The 19,926-nt window shown below is 35.9% G+C and overlaps 1 protein-coding gene across 1 annotated transcript; it reads left to right on the top strand.

Annotated features, from left to right (window-relative positions):
* Positions 1–50: 50 nt before the first annotated feature.
* Positions 51–19,926, top strand: LOC100376727 (protein PAT1 homolog 1-like). Its single transcript, XM_006817933.3, has 16 exons — positions 51–153; positions 1,046–1,145; positions 2,184–2,308; positions 2,858–2,965; positions 5,747–5,929; positions 6,319–6,591; positions 6,786–7,075; positions 9,077–9,133; positions 10,776–10,980; positions 11,334–11,567; positions 12,245–12,441; positions 15,300–15,456; positions 15,916–16,062; positions 18,493–18,590; positions 19,023–19,175; positions 19,693–19,926. The coding sequence occupies exons 1-16, from the start codon at positions 115–117 to the stop codon at positions 19,703–19,705; spliced, it is 2,379 nt and encodes a 792-aa protein (XP_006817996.2). The 5' UTR covers positions 51–114; the 3' UTR covers positions 19,706–19,926.

Raw genomic sequence — 19,926 nt, 5'->3', positions numbered from 1 at the left:
CTTATTTTATCTTTAGAATAGAATGGTCCGTGACCCATTTTCAGTCTGTGTGTCCCAGAAGCCAAAGCAATCTAGTTATTTTCTGAGTTTGAAGATGTGAAGTGTACGGATATAATGAGTGCAAGTTTCTTTGGTTTTGACACGTCCGGCCCCGTAAGTTATGTCATATTTTATTGTTGTTATAGGTATAACTGTTTTTCGACGGATAGTTGCCCGCTCCAAGTTTACTGCACAAAGGAGTGGCCATTCGTCAAATTACTTCCTGAAGATTGTGCTCGTCTGCCCTTTTCAACTTTTGACATTTCTGTTGTATTGTTTTAATTACGTTGCGCAAGAGTAATTTATTTGGCGGGATGTCTTAGAGTGCATACACTAAACATTGTTATCTGGTCGATTTTGTGGATTATGTAGGCCGTAAAGCTTATCGTGGCATGTCCTTGAAAACAGCACGTCAACATTGCAGGACTGACAATGTTGTAAACAAACCAACTCGGAGTTTCCCTTTTAGAGCGTCATCACCTTGACAAACACAATAAATTAGTTCGCGTTGTTTTGCCTTTCATTTATTATAGTAAAAACACTAAAATATCAGTATACACTTCAGACAAGAATCAAACATTTAACATTGTAGTACTATTTTTATGATTTCTTTACAAAATTAACGTAATAGAAATTTGTTACGGTGCCAAATTCAATGGGCTATATTTTCTGCCATGTCATAATTCTTTGTTCAACCCCGTCAGTTTACTTTAATGTACAATGAACAGCCACGACTCACAATTGTTGACAGCATGAAACTATCCTCAAATTCAGCCTCGGACTCGAGCTGTGCCTTTGCATCACATTTACCAAGAGAATTAGCTCTGCGTACAGTGCTGTGTGTACGGGGATGCGTTTGGCCCTGTGATAGTTTCATACTCGTAATCAAGTTTTTCAAAATGCGTCTGGAGAGTAATATTCTGTTTTTGTCCCGAATCATTCCATAACTTCCCAAGATGTGCTACAATCTTTATTATAGGTTTAAAAGTTTAATTTTCTGTTGTAGCCAATGGAGGGGGAGGATACAGAAGAAGGTGATATGACAATTGAAGATGTGGAAGGCTATGATGCATTGAATGAAGATACTTTCGGATGTGGAGCTACAAGTTAGTATTTCTCTAGTTTAAGTTTTTGTCTTGGGTATCATTGTTAGTATAGTGTAATTCAGGATTTTATGGCATTCGTCTGAAAACGGGGACTTGTGGTTTGACCTCTGTGCGTGCGTGCATGTGTGCGTTCGGACCTATATCTTAGACATGCCTGGACTGAATACATTCAAACCTCAAGTCAATTTATTTCACGATCTTATTCAAGATGGCTGAATGGTGGCCATTTTTGTGCTGAAAAATCGTCAAAATCAAGCGTTTATGGATAGATTTTGTTCAAACTTGGTGCATACCATTACGTTGGACATTATGGGACCTTGATGCACGTCATTTTGTTTTAATGAATGCAGTTCTAGTGCCATCTCTGCCATGCTTTGACTGATTATGTTAAAATATTCATTATAGATTATGTCATAGATGTAAAGATATATTTGTTTGACTATGTGATTCAAAATGACGGTATTTTTGTGCTAACAAATTATCAAAAATAAAGCATTTCTGCATTGTGGAACCAGATCTTGGTCTTTTATAGATGGATGGATTTTGTTCAAACTTTGTACATACATAAGACATTATGGGTCCCTGATGCACATCATTTTATTTTTCAAATCTGATTCAAAATGGCTGACTGGTGGCCATTTTGTTTTAATGAATTTGGTTCTAGAGTTGTATCTCTGACATGATTTGACTTAAAATTTTATATACTCATTCTACATCATGTTATAGTTATACAGATGTATTCAAAATGGACGACTATTGGCTGTTTTGTTTTAATTAATTCTGTTCCACAGCAATATCTCTCAATATGAACAAGTACTCCTTTGACGATCAGATACAAGATGACTGAATGTCAATCATTTCAGTATTAACAAATCACCATAATCAAGCATCAGCTTCTGGATCCATTTCTGACATGTTTATGTTTGAATTGTATTACTATAAACAAAATTATATCTTAAGTTTGATAACTAATGGGGACTGTACCATGCCTTGTTGTTGAAAATTCTTTGCTTCACACTGTTGTACTTGTTATTGTAGATGATAACTGGGAAGCCACCCATGAAAAATTCACCCAGGAATTGCATAGTTTTGAAGAGGAGGGTAAAGCAAACACAACAGCTGATTCAGGTTTCCACACTAGTGACAGATCAAAAACCCAAGAGGTAATGAACAAATATTTTGTTTTTTTGTTTACTTATTTGTTATCTATTGGAATGGATGCTAAAAAATACATATGCAAGTGAAAGTGTTCATGTGTTTACTGCCCTCGTGAGACAAAGGCAGACAATGACTTTGTTTTACTAAACATCTATAAATCCTACTTGCATGGCATATATACTATATATATACAGATCAGTGAAAATTAAGTCGGACATTAATATTTTTTTTACTGTATTCTGTCTGACATTGATCTTGTTTGATATACCCATGTCATATACACAAAAATGTAGCAAGAATGCTGTAGCTCCAGTGTTCCCTCTTAGCAGATTTGGCATGTTTTTGTATCAATTACCTTGGATTGAATGTAATTCAATACAAAAAGCATCAAATTAAAAGTAACGTTTCTCAAAGTACCCAATATCACGAAGAAACTTAAGCTTTCTGGCTTAGAAAATGAGGCTTAGAAAAAACATTTTTTTTATCATTTTTATATAGTCTTTTGAACTTGTAACATGAAGTGTTCATCAAATGAAAATAATTTGTATTAACAGGATGATTTTATGGAACAGAGTATAACTCATTTGGTGTTGGATGATGATGATATTGATGACCCAGCTATCATGATGTCTTCAAAATCAAGACCCATTGCTACAGCTCATGTAAGTCTTGCAAATAGCTGACTAATAAAAGCACAGATCTTCATGCTTCATGCGATTAGAAACTGCCTTTCATCTCCTGTGAAATTTTAAAATACGGATGTTCATGCAAGTTTAAATTTTTCAGCTAAACATCCCAAGTTTAATACATTTGATATGCCTCAATGATGGGTTCATTACTTGTGCAATATACTTTAAGTGTACAGTTCCTTTTCAGAAACTGTCACAGCATAATGACAATTTTTTAGTCGTGACTGGACAAAGTTCAAAACAGGCACTTATGTTTTGGCCTCTCTTCCTTCGTCTACATGCAGTTCTCAGACACATCTTGACCCAAATGCTATGTATAAAGATGAAACCTAATGGTATCCTGTGTATTCACTGATTTGAATGGCATCCATTTTTGTCCCAAAAAAAATATAGGGCACACTTGACTCTGTGCTTCTCTAAATTTGTAAGGGGTGATCTCGTATTCAAACACCTGGGTCAAACCTGGGTTAACCCGGCCTGCCCTTTCCTGCCCTATTCAGACCTACTAGATCTACAATATGCAAATTAGTAGCAGGTTTGAACCTAACCTCCGGATTAACTGCCCATTAACGCCCCCGCTGAAAGCAGGGAAACCTAGGTTTTTCTTACATTACTGTTTCAGCCTGGTTTCAGTAGGGAAAAAATAAGAAGTATACTATGGACCTCCATGTTCATACTGAGTGTTATATTTTGAAGTGTTAAGAATTACAGCAGCGATTTGTTTTCTTTGTAAGTCTCGTACATGTAAATGCTAATAAAAAACAAACTTGCATTTGTTTCACAAATCTATTTACATCATGTCATTTATAAGTGTGATGAAAATTATATTTATTTATTTATTTCTGTGATTGGTAATAATAATCGGTTTCCCACAACTTACATTTTGGTACAAGTCAATACAATTGTTATCGTTATTAAATTTATCTAGAATTAATTACAGACGTGATGGTTTGTTATATTGTGAGTCAAGTGATACCATAGACCCTCTCTATTGTGATATATATGGTGAATTAATGTTTGAAACAGAACAGGGGAAAATGCACTGAAATTTGAATGAGCAGCTTCTTGTGAGAAATTGCTTGCGTTATATATATTTGGCATAGTCAGTAAAATGTTTATCCATGGAGCGAACTGGTACATTTTGTCCGCAACAAGTTTTGTGCCCATGTCAGTTCATAAATTCATAGAACACATTTTTTGATTAAGTTTGTAAAGTCGGTGAGACTGAGAGTTATCAAAATATGATGGAAGTATTAAATCGATAATGGCAACATTGTTTTCTTCCGAGGCATCTGAAAACCACAGTCCCTCTATCACTGTGTCAAAACTAAAGTCGGGGCTAACGCTACGACTCCGGCGCTACGACCACTGACGGCATTGCAGGGAAATTACAGGTATTTACCGCTGCCGATATCTTACTTTTCTGTGACAAAATGCACACATTTCGAACCCCCGGTTAATTAAAAATAAACGATTATTTTAGAAAATACATCAAAGCACAGTGCATTGAGGGACTGTGGGCGAAATAGGCAGCGAGATGTTGTTTTTAAACGCCCCAGAAAATCATGCACTCAACGCAGCCATCTTGGTTACCTCAATCTGAATTTCTCCTTGTCACCCAGCATGCATCAATTGCGATATCGCAATGTGCACTGTGTTGCCTTGGCAGGGTTCTCCCCAGGGCTTTTTAGCACCGAGGTCCGCGGCGCTATACTTGTGAATCTCGACGCTTCACTTGGGACCTCGGCGCTATGTGTTCCCACCTCGGCGCTTGATTTCATATTTGACATGCCAATATCAGATGTGAAAAAGCTTTGTTCGCCACGCCGGTCGGCCCTGACCGTCACTCAAAATTAGTGACCACCACGGAAATGCTTCCGACGAGGACTATTGTCTGATTGTTGGTATAATTACGTACCGACTGACACGCATCCTGCCAGTCGTGGATTATAATTTATAAACAATAGACCTAGTCGCACGATACATAGCGGCTAGTCAAATTTGTGGAATTAGCACCTCTTTGTTTGTAAGTAAATACTTTCTGCGATAGACAGTCTTTAGATTGAAAGCTAAAATTATTTCAAAATCAATTCCACCTCGATATAACATGGTCAAATCGGAGTTCACGATCAGTTCACGCTACTCAAGAAAAAAACGTGTTTATTGCGTGATTTGGTAAAATACATTTGAACTGTTATCATTGCGAATCATGTAAAAACTCTTCTTTCAAGACCTAATTTACCTTTTAAAAATTGCAAATCACCTCTTTCGAAAGCTGTCATGCAGTTTTCAATTGAAATCGATGCCAACACATTGTGCTACGACATCGCTTTACTTCCGCAATGTAATTTTTATGATCACTACCATTCGGAAAACTTCGGGTTCTACCGGCATTACCATGCGGCATTTTGATTGGTTAATGGAATTCTTGATCCATCGGGTCAAAGGACACATGCTAATGTTTCACAAACATCATGGCGGGTCTGTTTTTTTTTACCGAAGCGATCAAGTGATCAAAAATAATCGCTCCCGATAAAAATAAGTCGGATTTTACTTACATTTCATATCAAAAAAAAAAAAGAAGTAAAATTTGTTGAGGAATTATTGCTATAACTGGTGTATAACATAGCCAAGTAAGTTTTGTTCGGGCAGTTTAGGGCGGTTTGGGTGTTCGTAGGTTTGACCCACATGTTTGAACATGAGATCACCCCTAAGGTTATTCATGTGTCATTTCAAAATCATTTTATTTTTCAGTCACCACCAAGTTCATTGAATCGAAGTTTATTCAGTCCATCACCGCCAACTCTACTGGATCCAACTAATCTGATTTCTCCAACACAACGCAGTATTTGGAGTTCCCAAAGAGTACCCTCTCCAGATGAAAAACTGAAATCTTTATTACATATTGGAGAAATAACGTTGCCACCAACACTAGTTGTAAGTGCAAAGGTGATTTTTCAAATCTTGTACATGATCCCACGGATACTTAGGAGGAAGTGGGGTATATGTCATTAAATGAAAATATGTAACCGGGATGTCAAATGTAGTGATTTTTATAAAGATGCTAAAAATGTTGTCAAATGTTTGGGGAATCTACATGTAATCAATAGTATTAGTGGTCTCTTGCATCACCTAGCAACTAAATTGCTGATTTTTTTTCAGCCGTACGAGAATAGTTGATAACTTAGTGTTATTTTGTTAAAAATCTCTATCACTCTACATATGGAGAAGTAATTGAACAAAATGTATGTGATTTGAATTTATAAAACTGCTGTGTACTGGTAAGTTTTGGCAATCAATAAATTTCCCATACTATATTTATTTAGGATACAGCCATTGTATCAGCTGTGCACGAAAGGTCACCAAGTCCACCTTGCTTTCCACAAGCAATTACAGTGGAACAACTAGAGAATCTCAGTCCTAGAACCACACCTAGCAGACCAATACCGATGTCATCTGCAATGGAGAGGGACTTTGCAAGTAGAGTACTACCACCCCGCTCGGTATCTCCTATAATAGGTTCTCCACCAAGTACTGCATTGCCAATTGGTACACCGCCCAAACATTATCAGTACATGACACAGCAACAGATGCACCATGTAAGTATGTTTATTCTATATACTATGCTATAGACGATCATATTTGGAACACCGTGACAGATAAAAGTTTAATCATTGCTTGTTGTTGCTTGCTTGCTTGTTATCTGATAGCTTTCGTGTGGCAATAAGTCGTAATCGTAATGTAAAGTATTTTAATAAAAATTATTTGTCTCTCGATGATTCCGTGCTTTTAGAATACAGGACCAATTCCTCCTCATATACTACACCACATGCATCAGCAGATCATGAGATCTGGAGGTAGACTTTCTCCAACGCAACTAAACCAGATGATCCAGGAAGGAAGAGCGTCTCCTGCTGCCATGACTCCACCATCTATGAGACTATCTCTCATGTCTCCTCGTATCCCACCACCACCACATGGAGCGTTACTTCCCAGAGGTCAAGTACCTTCACATATGAGATCCCCAGGAATGAGAGGTGGTTCGTCACCACCTGTAGGCAGCAACTCGCCATCTCAGTATAGGTAAGAATAAATATCTAATTCCACAAAGGTGGAAAAATCTTTTATTTCACAAGGAATAACTTGTCTGGACTTCACAATTTTGAAGCAGATAACATTTCTGTGGATGACATGCATAAAATTTAGTAAAATGCATTTAAAACAAGATTGAGAACATTTAACTATTGTGTATCTGTTCCAGTAGATTTAAGCTAGGACAAGTAAATGTAATAATGTTCTGTGAACAGTGTTTTTAAAAAACTACCTGTACTTCATGATATAAACAATGAATTGAAAGTGGCAATTTTATTTTGATTAATGGTTAAAAAAATATCTTGTTTGAGACAGGTGCAATGTACATCACTGTCGACAAGTCATTTTTCTTTCATTTCCTGGTTGACATTGTTTATATATCAGTGTTCTTACCAAAGATGTAATGATAAAAATGTCCATACTAGTTTTCGTACATTTGCACAATTATTCTAAACAGAAATTGTGACACAAACAGAAATAAAACACTGACACAAAACGACAGTCAGGATAATGACTGGCTTTGTTAGACTAATGTGGCAGTAAAATGAAACATTGTGGCAGTACCACTTCAATGTTTGTATCTTGGGAAGAACACTGTATATTAAAAATGTTAGTTAAGATCCAATCCAGAATGACTGTGCTTTTAATGACTTACTGTGAATGCATTGTTTTTGAAAACAAAAATTCAACATCTAACTTTGAACTGTGGGCAAAAAGGAAATTTTATCTAATGCTAAATATACTGTGAACAAAATGTTAGTTTACCGTACTCGACCGTGTTAGCGCCCAGGGGCCTCAACTCAGAAAATCACGATTTTGTAGGGGTGGGCACTTACCCGAGCACCCCCCTCGAAAAAGAGTGCAAATGAAAATTTTGATTCATCAAGTGACAGATTACGTCTTTGAGGGAAAATCAAATTACTATATTCATTTGCGTCGTCATTGATTTTCACAATGAAGAAACAGAAATGATCACAAAAAATATGCACATTTTATTACAATATTAATTACGTACCACCATAATTTACGGAATTAAAAACATTCGAGTCTGTTGGAACACAGTCGAAGTCAAAATTGTCATATTATTTCCACTGACGGAAGTTGTTGGATCGTACGCAAACTCTCAATGAAAATCACTTTCCGCCATGATGCAATTGCAGATTTGACCTACAGCAGCGTTGTTTGACCTAATGGGTCAAAGTTGGTTATTAACTAATTAGAATGCTGTGTTGTACTGACGCAATTCTTCGGAAATTCCCGAAGACTTTCCGGTAACGCAATGCGGAAGTGAATAATCGATGTCGAAGTACGATCTGTTGGAATTGATTTCAGTGAATAAACGACATGGTTTATCCAAAAAACTAGTAATTAGCCATTTTTGAGAGGTAAACTGAATATGGCATGAAATATTTATCGCATTTTACTTGTACTAACAGGTCATTGTCGAAGCGTAGTTTACGCACGGTTATCGTGTTCTACGCATTCACAACATGTTCACAGCGATCGATGTCGCGCTGTATCATATAAAACAGATTACCAACATTCGTTACACAAGACCAAGTTTTAAATTAGTTGCATTTTGAAGGGGTGGGCGCTTTGCCGAATGTGACCCCACATATAAAAATTGTGCAAAAGTGGGGGGTGGGCGCTTGCCCGGGCATGGGCGCTAACGCAGTCGAGTACGGTATTTGTTGTAAACTGTCAAATTAGTCGCTGCCCACAGCACCATATTGGATAAAGGGTCAATTCTATGCATGGTAGTGTGCAAGCTGCCATATTCTATCAGTATGTGTTAAATTTTTCTCACCAAAATTTTGAAGCAAACATTTTACGCATTTTTACGATTGTTTTTTTTGCAATTTCTTGGTTCATTTTGGACTAAATGGGTATAATTTCTAAACAGCCACAGATCTCTGAAAAAGAAATACATAACAATTTATGCATTTTTATTTTGTGAATGATATGCTATTAATATACAATATTTCTTCTTAGGAAGGGAAATGATAATCCTCACTATCAGAGACAACAGCAGTACAACCAAAGGCAATTGTAAGTCTTAAATGCGCTTAATTTTGCTTTATTAGCTCAGCTGTTGATTGTCCGTCGTCGTCTGCATCAACTTTTTACATTTTTGACTCTTTTTTTGAAAACCACAAGGCTTTGATATTATTGTACATATAGTTACCTCAGGTCGTCCGCTCTCAAATTTGTTTGTTCCATGATATCTTCAATTCTCTAATTGAAATGTGCATTGCTAACAGCAGAGCTCTCTCAATTGACAGGCTGCTTGATATATAATGCATGTCTAATGTAGCCAAAATGTATAAATGGTGGTGAAGGCTATGCTGTCATTAACTTTGAATTCTTTGACAGGCTTTAAATAAATATGGGGGGAAAAGTAGATGTTGGTGTATTGATATTTCACGATTGTTTTGTTAACATTTGTTAATTGGGCTTGTCAAAAATGAGTAAAGGTCGAAAATTAACGTGTAAAATTTTGAAGCTGTGCAGGCTCTTAGCTACGTCTAAGACACAAGTATCTTAGATACATAGTTTTAAATACTGTAGAATACTTTATTTTCGCTTGGAATTTATTTTTGCTATTTTCGCTGAAGGGATGATTCCGTGAAAATAAAATCCAGTGAATATACTTTTTTTCCTATATTTCACATTAAACTCATGAAAAATCAGTGAAAATAAATTCCAAGCAAAACGAAAGCGAAAATAAAGTGTTCCACAGTAATTTGCTGAAAAGTTGCAGGATAGATTAAGATGACTTTGTGGAAATATTGAAAATGATTGTGTAGAAAAGATCTTGTGTAGCAAAACAGTATCATTAGAATTCAGAAAATAGTTGATGTGTAATAAGTGATGAATGTGGAAAATTGAAACAGTCTCCTTAGTAAGTAAAGATTGGAGAAAAAGACCATTTTTAGCTCCGCTGTCCACTTTGTCGAGTGGAGCTTATCACATGAGTGATTGTCAGTCGTCTGTGTCAATGTTTTTTTCTTTTTCGACTTCTTCTTGAAAACTACAAGCCTGAATGCTTTGATACTTGGTGTATATGTACCTTGGGTGGACCTCTCTCAGATTTGTTCATTTCATGATGATATCTTCAATTCTCTAATTTTGGTGAATATTTTTGTCATTTTTGGTAAAAAGTGATATTTTTGACTTCTTGTTAAAAACAGCAGGTCCAATTGCTTTGATATATTGTACATATAGGTACTACATGTGGACCTCTCAGATTTGTTCATTTTCTAATGATATCTTCTGTTCTTTAATTGCCATGTGCATTGCTAACAGCGGAGCTATCTCAGCCGACAGGCTGCTTGTTTGATCACTGAGATCCTACATTATGCCTGAAATCAAATGTCAAAACAAAACGAAACAAAGGTTATGGTGTCGGAGTAATGACAAATGCAAAAGTATTTGACATTTCTATTCCTAATTATGTGCTATACACATTTCATGGTCAATTTAAATGAAGTAAGGGTATCTCAATGCAATATACATCTCATAAAAGTTCAGCATTTCAACACTGAGCTATAAAAATAAATTCAAAATTTGTTGATTTTTGTGACAGACATTCAATCCATGCCTTTCTTGCTATACGCAAAATCTCGCAGTGTACAGAAAATCACCCATTCTGATCTCTTGAGTTAGTAATGGTCTTTCGTTTCTATTTTAGCTATAATCATGACAGATACCACTACGTGAAGAATAACAATCGTCAAATGTATTCCGATGATCGACAACGTTTTCCTGACTCAACCAATGGAGTGTATGACGAATATGCTAATTTGATGACTCCTAAAGAAAAAGACTGGATAATCAAGATACAAATGATGCAGCTACAAAGCAATAATCCATACTTGGATGATTACTACTATCAGGTTAGTGTGAAACAAAAATAGTTTTATGACTTTTCAGTGATGAGGATCAACTGATTGGTTTTAATGAAATTTTTGTTGCATACATTTAAAATGAGTGAACACTACATGTGTCACTCGTTATGTATTCCATAGATTCTGTGGGAATATTGCTAACATCTGTTGGCTGAGGCACATCCAAACATTTATATTTTAATATAATTATATGTTATAATTGAAATTTTGTTAATTTAAGATGGCCAGTTGACAGCCATCTTGGTTGACAGATACAATCCATGCATGTCAATGTCCTATCTTCTGCAGTAAGTTTGTGGTACTTCCTGGTGAATATTAATAGGCCAACTTTCAACTTACAGACCTTTGTGCTGCGCAAGAGAGCGGAGGTTAAAAAACTAAACAATGAAGGCATCCAAACTGTGAAGAAAGATGAACCAAAGATTATAATGCCACCAGCTAAACAGAGTGATGCAAGGCAGTATAAACCAGCACACTTTGAAGGCACATTGGGCACTGTGTCTGTAGCCAGTGTTAATAATCCTCGAAAGATGATAGATGTGAAAAGAGCGCCCTCATTACAGGATGATGACCTGGTAAGTATAGTACAGTCAAGGCTTTTACATGCCATCTGTCTACCTTGCATTTTAAACGGGGCACAGGCTTAGCTTTTACAAACCTGTCAACTTTTGATTGAAAATTTCCAGTTTTTCAAAAGATACAAAAGATAACAAAAAAAAGTCTGAGGATTTTGACTAGTGACTACTAAGCACCATCTTGCATTTCAATACAGGTTTTCATTTTCTGGCTGTAACCCTGGTACAGTATAAATTGGAGCTGTTGGTTGGTTTCATTCCTTCCATCAAATTGGTTATCCTGGCTACTATAGCGACAGAATGTGGGTGCAGGGGAAGTTTATAGTTCCCACCAAAGCAACTCGACTCGTTTCAAAATTATATTCAAATCTGTTCTATTATTCCCCTTTAACCCTTATCTGGTAAAGTCAATTTTAAAAGTATATGGAGCTGGCAGAATAGGGGTTAAATAAGTCATCAGCCCCCTGTGGTCGGCTTTTGGTCAATCCATGCAATTTACATTTTAAGTCACTTGTATATAAAAGTTATTTGTCTATTAGTACATTAATTTGTCAACCCTTTGGCACTGGTTTTGGTCAAATGATTATTTGTATCAGGGCCTACATACTGGAAGATTTTTTCAATCCCCTACATGAATACCTTACTAGGACTAAAATATCTTATTGTTGACATGTCAGATAACATCCCAGCCTTTAAAGAAGAGAGCTGTTGTTTTGCTGAGTATAGAGAAAGTGTACAGTTTATTATTAGAACTGGAAGACTTGGAAAAGAAGGCATTGGCCTTGCCAGACGATGAAAGTGTGAATGAAGAAAGAGACGATCTTACTAGTCAGATGTACACTACATTAAAAGTGCCAGATACAGAACAAACCTGGTATGTTTGCCGAGATACTTTTACGTCGCTATGTTAGAACTTTGGCATTAAAACAGGTCTGTTATTATGAGACTGTTGAGCAGTCTGAAAAATGTTAACCTATCATTTAGCTTCTACAGCAACCGATATGACAAGTCAAGTGGCTAAACTATTTGGGAACTGACTTAGAAAAACAGTATTAGCTACTAATGCTAAAAGTAATTTACCCTTAGTGAAAGCACAGATGTCACTTACACATCCTTATCACATAGCCGGCAATGTGTTTAACCCTTTGCGCCCCAATACGGCCGCTTATTTCTGACCAAAGATAACCCAATCCGGCCGTAAAAGGCCACTCGTTAATGCGCTGTCAAAATCCCAATGCGGCCATAAACGGCCGGTATTTCATAGATTGAAACAGAAGTTGATTCTGATCTCCCATGATCTTTGCATGAAAAAATAAATTGTTGATGAAAATAATTAGAAATACAGGTACGTTCAGACTGAAAATTATATACGAATTGTCCTCGTACTTTTCTTGTACAACGGGTTTTTCGGACGGTGTCTGTGAAGAGCTGTGACAATTTGCATAAATAAACACAGCGGCATGTTTGGTGAAAGTTCATTTATTCTACTGCAGTTTTTATCCAAAATAAACGCATAATACATATAAAATTTATATTCATCTGAACTGGAAACATTATTTAAATAAATTACCTATATAAAATGTTGTTTTTCCTTGTTGGCGAGTTTTTAATGTCGAAAAATCAGACTGTCATTGCAATCAGTCTTGCGTGCCAGCAGAGGTCAACACGTGAAAATTGCCGTAGTCGCTGGTTCCGTAAAAAAGGCATCCCAGTTTCGTTGCTATTTTTCACTGCAAGTCCTTATTTCGCCTCTGTTGTATTTCCACTGGATATCCATGTATTTTTTTCATTCACAGTGTTCAAATATCGCTTTAAAATGGGGGTTTTAAACAGGAATATCCAATGACCTCTGTAGGCCAAACGACACTGTCATCAATTACCGTTGGTTTGAATATTTAAACACGATCACTGTGTCGTTGCCCCGGTAATTCCCGCCCTACTGTTCCATATGTATATTCCTGTAAATTACATTCTAATTTGACTGTGGCGGGAATATGCAAGGTTTTTCAGTGGTTGACAGACACGATCATTCAGTTGACCTCCACTGCGTATTTGCATTTGTTTGTAAACACAGCTGACTTGTAATCGAACGAATTAAATTCCTGTCGAGTATTTTTGGATTTTTTATGCAATTATTCACAACTATTTGTGTGATACGTTTTAAGTTTTAACTCGGTGATGAATTTCCAAACTGTGAGCGAACAGCAGACTGCGGGCCCCAGTACCGGGATGCAACAACAACCGGCCGACTCGGAGCTGTCATCGCAAACTGATCGTGACGCAATTTTTCGAGATTTTTCGATGAGTCTGATACAGACACTGAGTTTGAAGGCTTTACAGTGGAAGAAATAGACGAAGGGAGACTGAGATGTGAATTGCTATGCTATGCCAAAATACCAACTGTGGCAGTGGCAGTGACATCGATCCTAATGACTTGCTGAATGCCGATGCCGACAGTGACTCGGACTCTGATGCCGATGACATCGCCAATACACCAAACATCTGGTCAAATGAAAGGACCGACGTGAACATTCCAGCACATGACGACCAGTTTTCAGGACCAAGACATGGTGTTGGTTTCGACGGGGAACCACTGGATTTTTTTTTTAAATTATATTTTACGGACGATTTTTTTGGATTTGTTGGTCGGGGAAACAAATAAATACGCTAGACCATGGTTTATAGTTCCATGGCTAGACATAGACAGGAAGTTACCGGGCGCGTAGACCGGCATTGGTATGAAACGGACAGAGATGAAATGAGTGCCTATTTCGGTGTTATCATAAATTAGAAACCAAGTGAATTGTAAATAAAATGTTTTTTTTTTTTTAAATGAAATGAAACTACAGTGTCCTAGTCTTCTTTTCCCTGTGTACATGTCAACCTACCTGGCTCACACTGAATTGGTAAAAAGTTTTGGGTAATGGGAGTACAAATATGCAAATTAGTAATGGGCCCTGCAACATTGTTGCAACAAAAAGTATCTATGGTGTGCAAAGGGTTAATATAGGAATATCTTCATCAAAACCAAAGTACCTTACAAAACACTTGGTACAGGAGACAAAAATGATTGTTCGTGTAATTTCTGCTTTTCCATATTCCTTGATTCTGTATTAAATATCATGTCACTACAGAATTCTTGCAGTAAAGGCCTCATCATTTAGAATGTTTTGGCTTGCATAATGTAACTATATTTTACATACTGTGAAATACTTTATTTTCGCTGGAATCAATTTTCGCTGAAAAGGAATTTATTTTTACTGATTTTTGATGACTTCAATGTGAAATATAGGAAAAAATTATATTTGCTGGATTTCATTTTCACGGAATCGTCCCTACAGCGAAAATAGCAAAAATAAATTCCAAGAGCAAATGAAGTATTCTACAGTACATTATACACTGGTGAAATAACCAATCAGGCTAAAATACACTTGCTGTAACATGTTCTTCGCTTTTGTGTACTACCTTACTTTCCAAACTTGGAATGGAACCACTGTCAATTTAAATGTTTTGCTCTCAAAACAGATCAAGAAATGATAAATATACAAGAAATCTCCCAAGTTAAGTGTACATGCCCTTCAGAGATCCCACCACTTTGTACAGTTTATCTTCAAACTTGTTTTCTCTTTGTATTTACAACTGAAATCCTATATTCAATATTACATTTGCCAAATACTAGATAATGCATGCTAAAATTATACTATCCAATAATTTCTTTGTTTTTTTTCGTAGCTCTGATAATAGATTTCTTCAAGTGTTATCAGTGTCTAAAGGTCGAAAACTGATCTCCCGTGTGTTACCAGTACTATCAACTAAACAAGCTATGTGTTTTGTACAGAATATCTTTTATAATATCAGTTTTCTAATCAAGAAAGACTCGCAAGATTCGGTAAGTCATTTGTTTAAATGTATATCACACTTCCCTGATCATAAGCCCAGGGGCCTGCAAAATACAGGGTGAGACACTTTCTACAATGGAGAAACAAACGTGTTCATAAAAATACACACATTTTATTACAATACGGTTTACATACCATCTGATTTTATTGTCCAAAAATGGGTTGGGTCTGTGGGAAACAGACGAAGGCACAATGTTTATCAAATTTCTTCGTTGTGGAATGTTTTCGATTGCTCGCAAACTCTAGATTCAAAGCAAATTCCGCCATGTTTTTCATCATAATTTGACCAAAAACAACTTGCTTTTACCTAACAGGTTGCATCTATCGTTAACCAATCAAAATGCTGTCATAAAAAGTTTTAAACTACCTTGCAGCGTTTCTAATATAATCAAACATGTCAGGCACTCTTGAAACCAATAAATCATCTATTATCTATATTTTCTTTACAGAGTTTACATCTGGCCTTTCCTTCAGTTGCTGCTGTTATCAAACTGTCTGATTTAGAGATGCTGGTAGTATATATGAAATGTTTGACTTCAGGCTCCAGCGTTGCTTCACTTGGAAGTACACCAGTATCAGCTGCCGTACAAAATAAAGTAAGTCTTGCATAACGTGCCTAGAGGAGAGGTGTGGCAAAATAAAAACCAAAAACTTGCTCATATGTGAGCAATGTGTCAAACAACTTGATGAAAAATATCACCATTGATTAAAACAAGGAATAGCGCCACTACATGTTATTCATGCAATTTTCTTCATGAACTAATTTGCAGTACTGTGGAATCATTTATTTTTGCTGGAATTAATTTTCACTGAAAAGGTTTTTTGGGTGTTTTGTATGGAATTTATTTTCACTGATTTTTTTTTTTTTTTTTTTTTTAATGAGTTTAATGTGAAATATAGGAAAAAAGGTATATTCGCTGGATTTTATTTTCATGGAATCATCCCTTCAGCGAAAATAGCGGAAATAAATTCCAAACGATAATAAAGTATTCTACAGTATATCATAGTCTTAGTACACTAGACAATGTAATGTGATTACTGTATTTATTTTTGTGGTTGTCCCATTGTTTCATATTTATTTGATGAATGACAACTCATAATTTGTAAATAGAAAAAAAACCAAGAAGATAAAACAATAGACAACCAAAACATTAGGCCAGTTTGATGGCCAAAAAATAGAAAGTGCTCATCTAAAAAATCCCAATTTCTGGAGTGTACCCATAGACTTGACGATCAGTTATGGTTATTATGAAATTTACAAGCGATTTTTTTTTTAACTGAAAATTGGACAGGTTTATAAAGATTTTGTCTTTTTAATAAAATGTTGTACTCTTCTAATATGTGGTGTGCCTGTATAAAATGACAGGCAGATAGGTGGCTGGCTAAAAGCCTGTGTTCTGCACTTTGACATAGTACTTTTTGCTAGTTCATGTGTGTATATTATGAGCTCTGCTGTCATTGTAGATGTACTGTAGGCGATTGTCTATCTTCCATCAACACTTGCATTTCAACTTCTTTGTGAAAACTACCAGCGTAATTGCTTTGATATTTAGTATACAAGTACCTTGGGTGGACCTGTCAGAATTGCTAATTTCATTATGATATCTTTAATTCTTTATTTTTAGCTCCGCTGTCGACTTTGTCGAGCGGAGCTTATCATATGAGTGATTGTCTGTCGTCCGTGTCAATGTTTTACTTTTTCGACTTCTTCTTGAAAACTACAAGCCTGAATGCTTTGATACTTGGTGTATATGTACCTTGGGTAGACCTCTCTCAGATTTGTTCATTTTGTAATGATATCTTCAATTCTCTAATTTTGGTGAATATTTTTATCATTTTTGGTAAAAAGTGATATTTTCGACTTCTTGTTAAAAACCGCAAGTCCAATTGCTTTGATACTATACATATTGTTCATTTTCTAATGATGTCTTCAGTTCTTTAATTGAAATGTGCATTGCTAACAGCGGAGCTATCTCAGCCGATAGCACAGTCACTTGGGGGCTGAAAATCAATAAATACTAATTTTCAATAAAAATCATCCGCTATACGTATATAAATAAACAAGTTGTGAAACACGGCACCGAGTAAATCGACACCCTGTCGGTTTCAAATGTCGATTTCTTACCTTAAAATGCGAAACAAAATTTTTAGAGGGGATCAGGTGTTACGTTAATAACCATTGCTCATAATCGCTAACTTGATGTTATTCAAAACTGCACAAATCCCGCGTTTTCTGATGATATCCGACGATTTCATGAACGAAAATGGCCAGCAGCCAGAATCAAGGGGGATTCCCATAGAGTTCTGGGTAAATCAAGGAAATACTCGCTGTTACGGCACGCCTGATTGGCTGAAAATGAGTATGCGCACTTGATTTACCCAGAACTCTGTGCGAATTCATGAAATTGTCGGATATCACCAGAAAACTCGCGATTTGTGCAGTTTTGAATAAAACCAAGTTAGCGATTATGAACAATGGTTATTAACATAACACCTGACCCCCTCTGCACTTTTTGTTTCGCATTTTAAGGTAAGAAATCGACATTTGAAAACGACAGGGTGTCGATTTACTAGGTGCCGTGTTTCACAACTTGTTTTTATATACGTATAGCGGATGATTTTTTTTTTGAAAATTAGTATTTATCGATTTTCAGCCCCCAAGTGACTGTGGCCGATAGGCTGCTTGTTTGTGAATGTTTCATCATTTATTTTTGAAAAAAAATGCTATTTTTGAATTCTTCTTAAACGCTACCAACCCCAGTTGCTTAGATATTTGAGGTATACCTTATTTTTGTGAACAACTTGTTTGTAGAGTTAAGCTGACACGTTCTCAACCGCCTGAACCAAACTACTTTTTTGTATGTTAACCACATTTTGTCTTATGGGTGTGTGATGCTCAACTTGGCTACCACAATGTTCTTAGTTATAGCGAAGCCATTTTGACAATCAGGTCGCTTGTTTATACATGCTGACAATGTTATGACAACTTGTATATCTTTAATTAACATTTTATCTTTTTTATTTAGTTTGGTATCTGCGTTCTATGTTGTTTATTGTCAAAAGCTGAAGATATTCTATCTACTACATTACCTATAGATATAGACCTTGACACAGAGAAACAATGGTAAGCTAATACATACTTGATTCATATAATTTTAGTTTCAATATATAGTTAAATGTAACACTCGTAAGAAATGTGTATTCTACAGTTATATTAGTGTTCTTTGGTTAGTCTTTGCATCATAGCACGCACTATACACAGTTCATTCAAAAGCAAGATGCATCAACGTTGCTCATGGTAGTAACTTGTTCTTTATTACCGCACAAAATTGTTTGAATTAACTCGCTTGTTTGTAAAAGCTCACGTATGCAGTTTAGACAAGTGTCATTTACAGGACAGCAGTAGGCTTCAGAATGGGTCGCAGGCAACATTATACAACTTGTTTTATGTGTTGTATACTTGTCTGTGTAGAGTGATACAAGGAACCTTGTGGTGGATGAATGCATTTCATATTGTAGTAAAAGCACTTTTCAACATGTTTTTTAAAACTTCTAGGAATGATTACATTGTGCAGATTGGTGGAGAAATTGCCTCTGTTAATGTTGAGAACATGGAAAGCCCAACAGAAGATAATTGTAATCAAGTTCTTGAGCACTTTGCAAGATATGTAGACAAACAAACTTATATCACCCTGCAGCAGAGAATAAAGTATGTAACTTGTATCAATATATAACGGAAAGAGTTCCTTTTGTACCACCCATCCCTAATCCTACCCTCCAGCACTCTCCATTTAATTGTACATGCCCCTTCTAAGGACATCTATAGTTATCTAGAGGGGGCATATACAAATGAATTGGGTAACTGGGAGTGAGTGAGTGTTAGTTAGGGATGCTATTAGCTATGCTGATTATTAATGTTCATTGATTTGTCTATGGAAATGATAGTTGATATGCAAATTAGTTTATTAATATGCATAGATGGAACTATTATTGAATATTTGTCGATACAAACAGCAAACATGAACAAAGTTTCAATCTGTTTAAATAAACTGTTTGCTGCTGTACAAAGAACATGCAAAAACCAATCATTTATGCAAATTAGTGTTAATACGCATAGATTAATTAAAGGTTGTTAAACCTTAATCTGGACAATTCAAGGTTTGACGTCTGTGTCTCAATGATATACAAGATAATTTCTGATTATATTTTTTCTTTTTACATTGCAGGTTCTCAGCATAGATATCTATATATGGTAAAAGTATTTGTTTTTACTTGAAGATAGCTTTGTAAAGATTTTTTTATTACAATAGTCAATCTTTATAAATATTTACTAAATATAAAATTTGTTTATCAAGGCATTATTTAATTGTATGCGCAATGCAACCTTATGTTTATACACAGATCATGTAATCCAATCAGTTTTCGCTTTGTGCTGTAGTATAATTTTTTGACATTGTTTT

Source organism: Saccoglossus kowalevskii, chromosome 12 (genome assembly GCF_978046115.1).
Source record: "Saccoglossus kowalevskii chromosome 12, keSacKowa6.1, whole genome shotgun sequence".
Classification (NCBI taxonomy): domain Eukaryota; kingdom Metazoa; phylum Hemichordata; class Enteropneusta; family Harrimaniidae; genus Saccoglossus; species Saccoglossus kowalevskii.
Note: the sequence above shows the minus strand (reverse complement) of the source record. Positions and strands in the feature narration are given on the sequence as shown.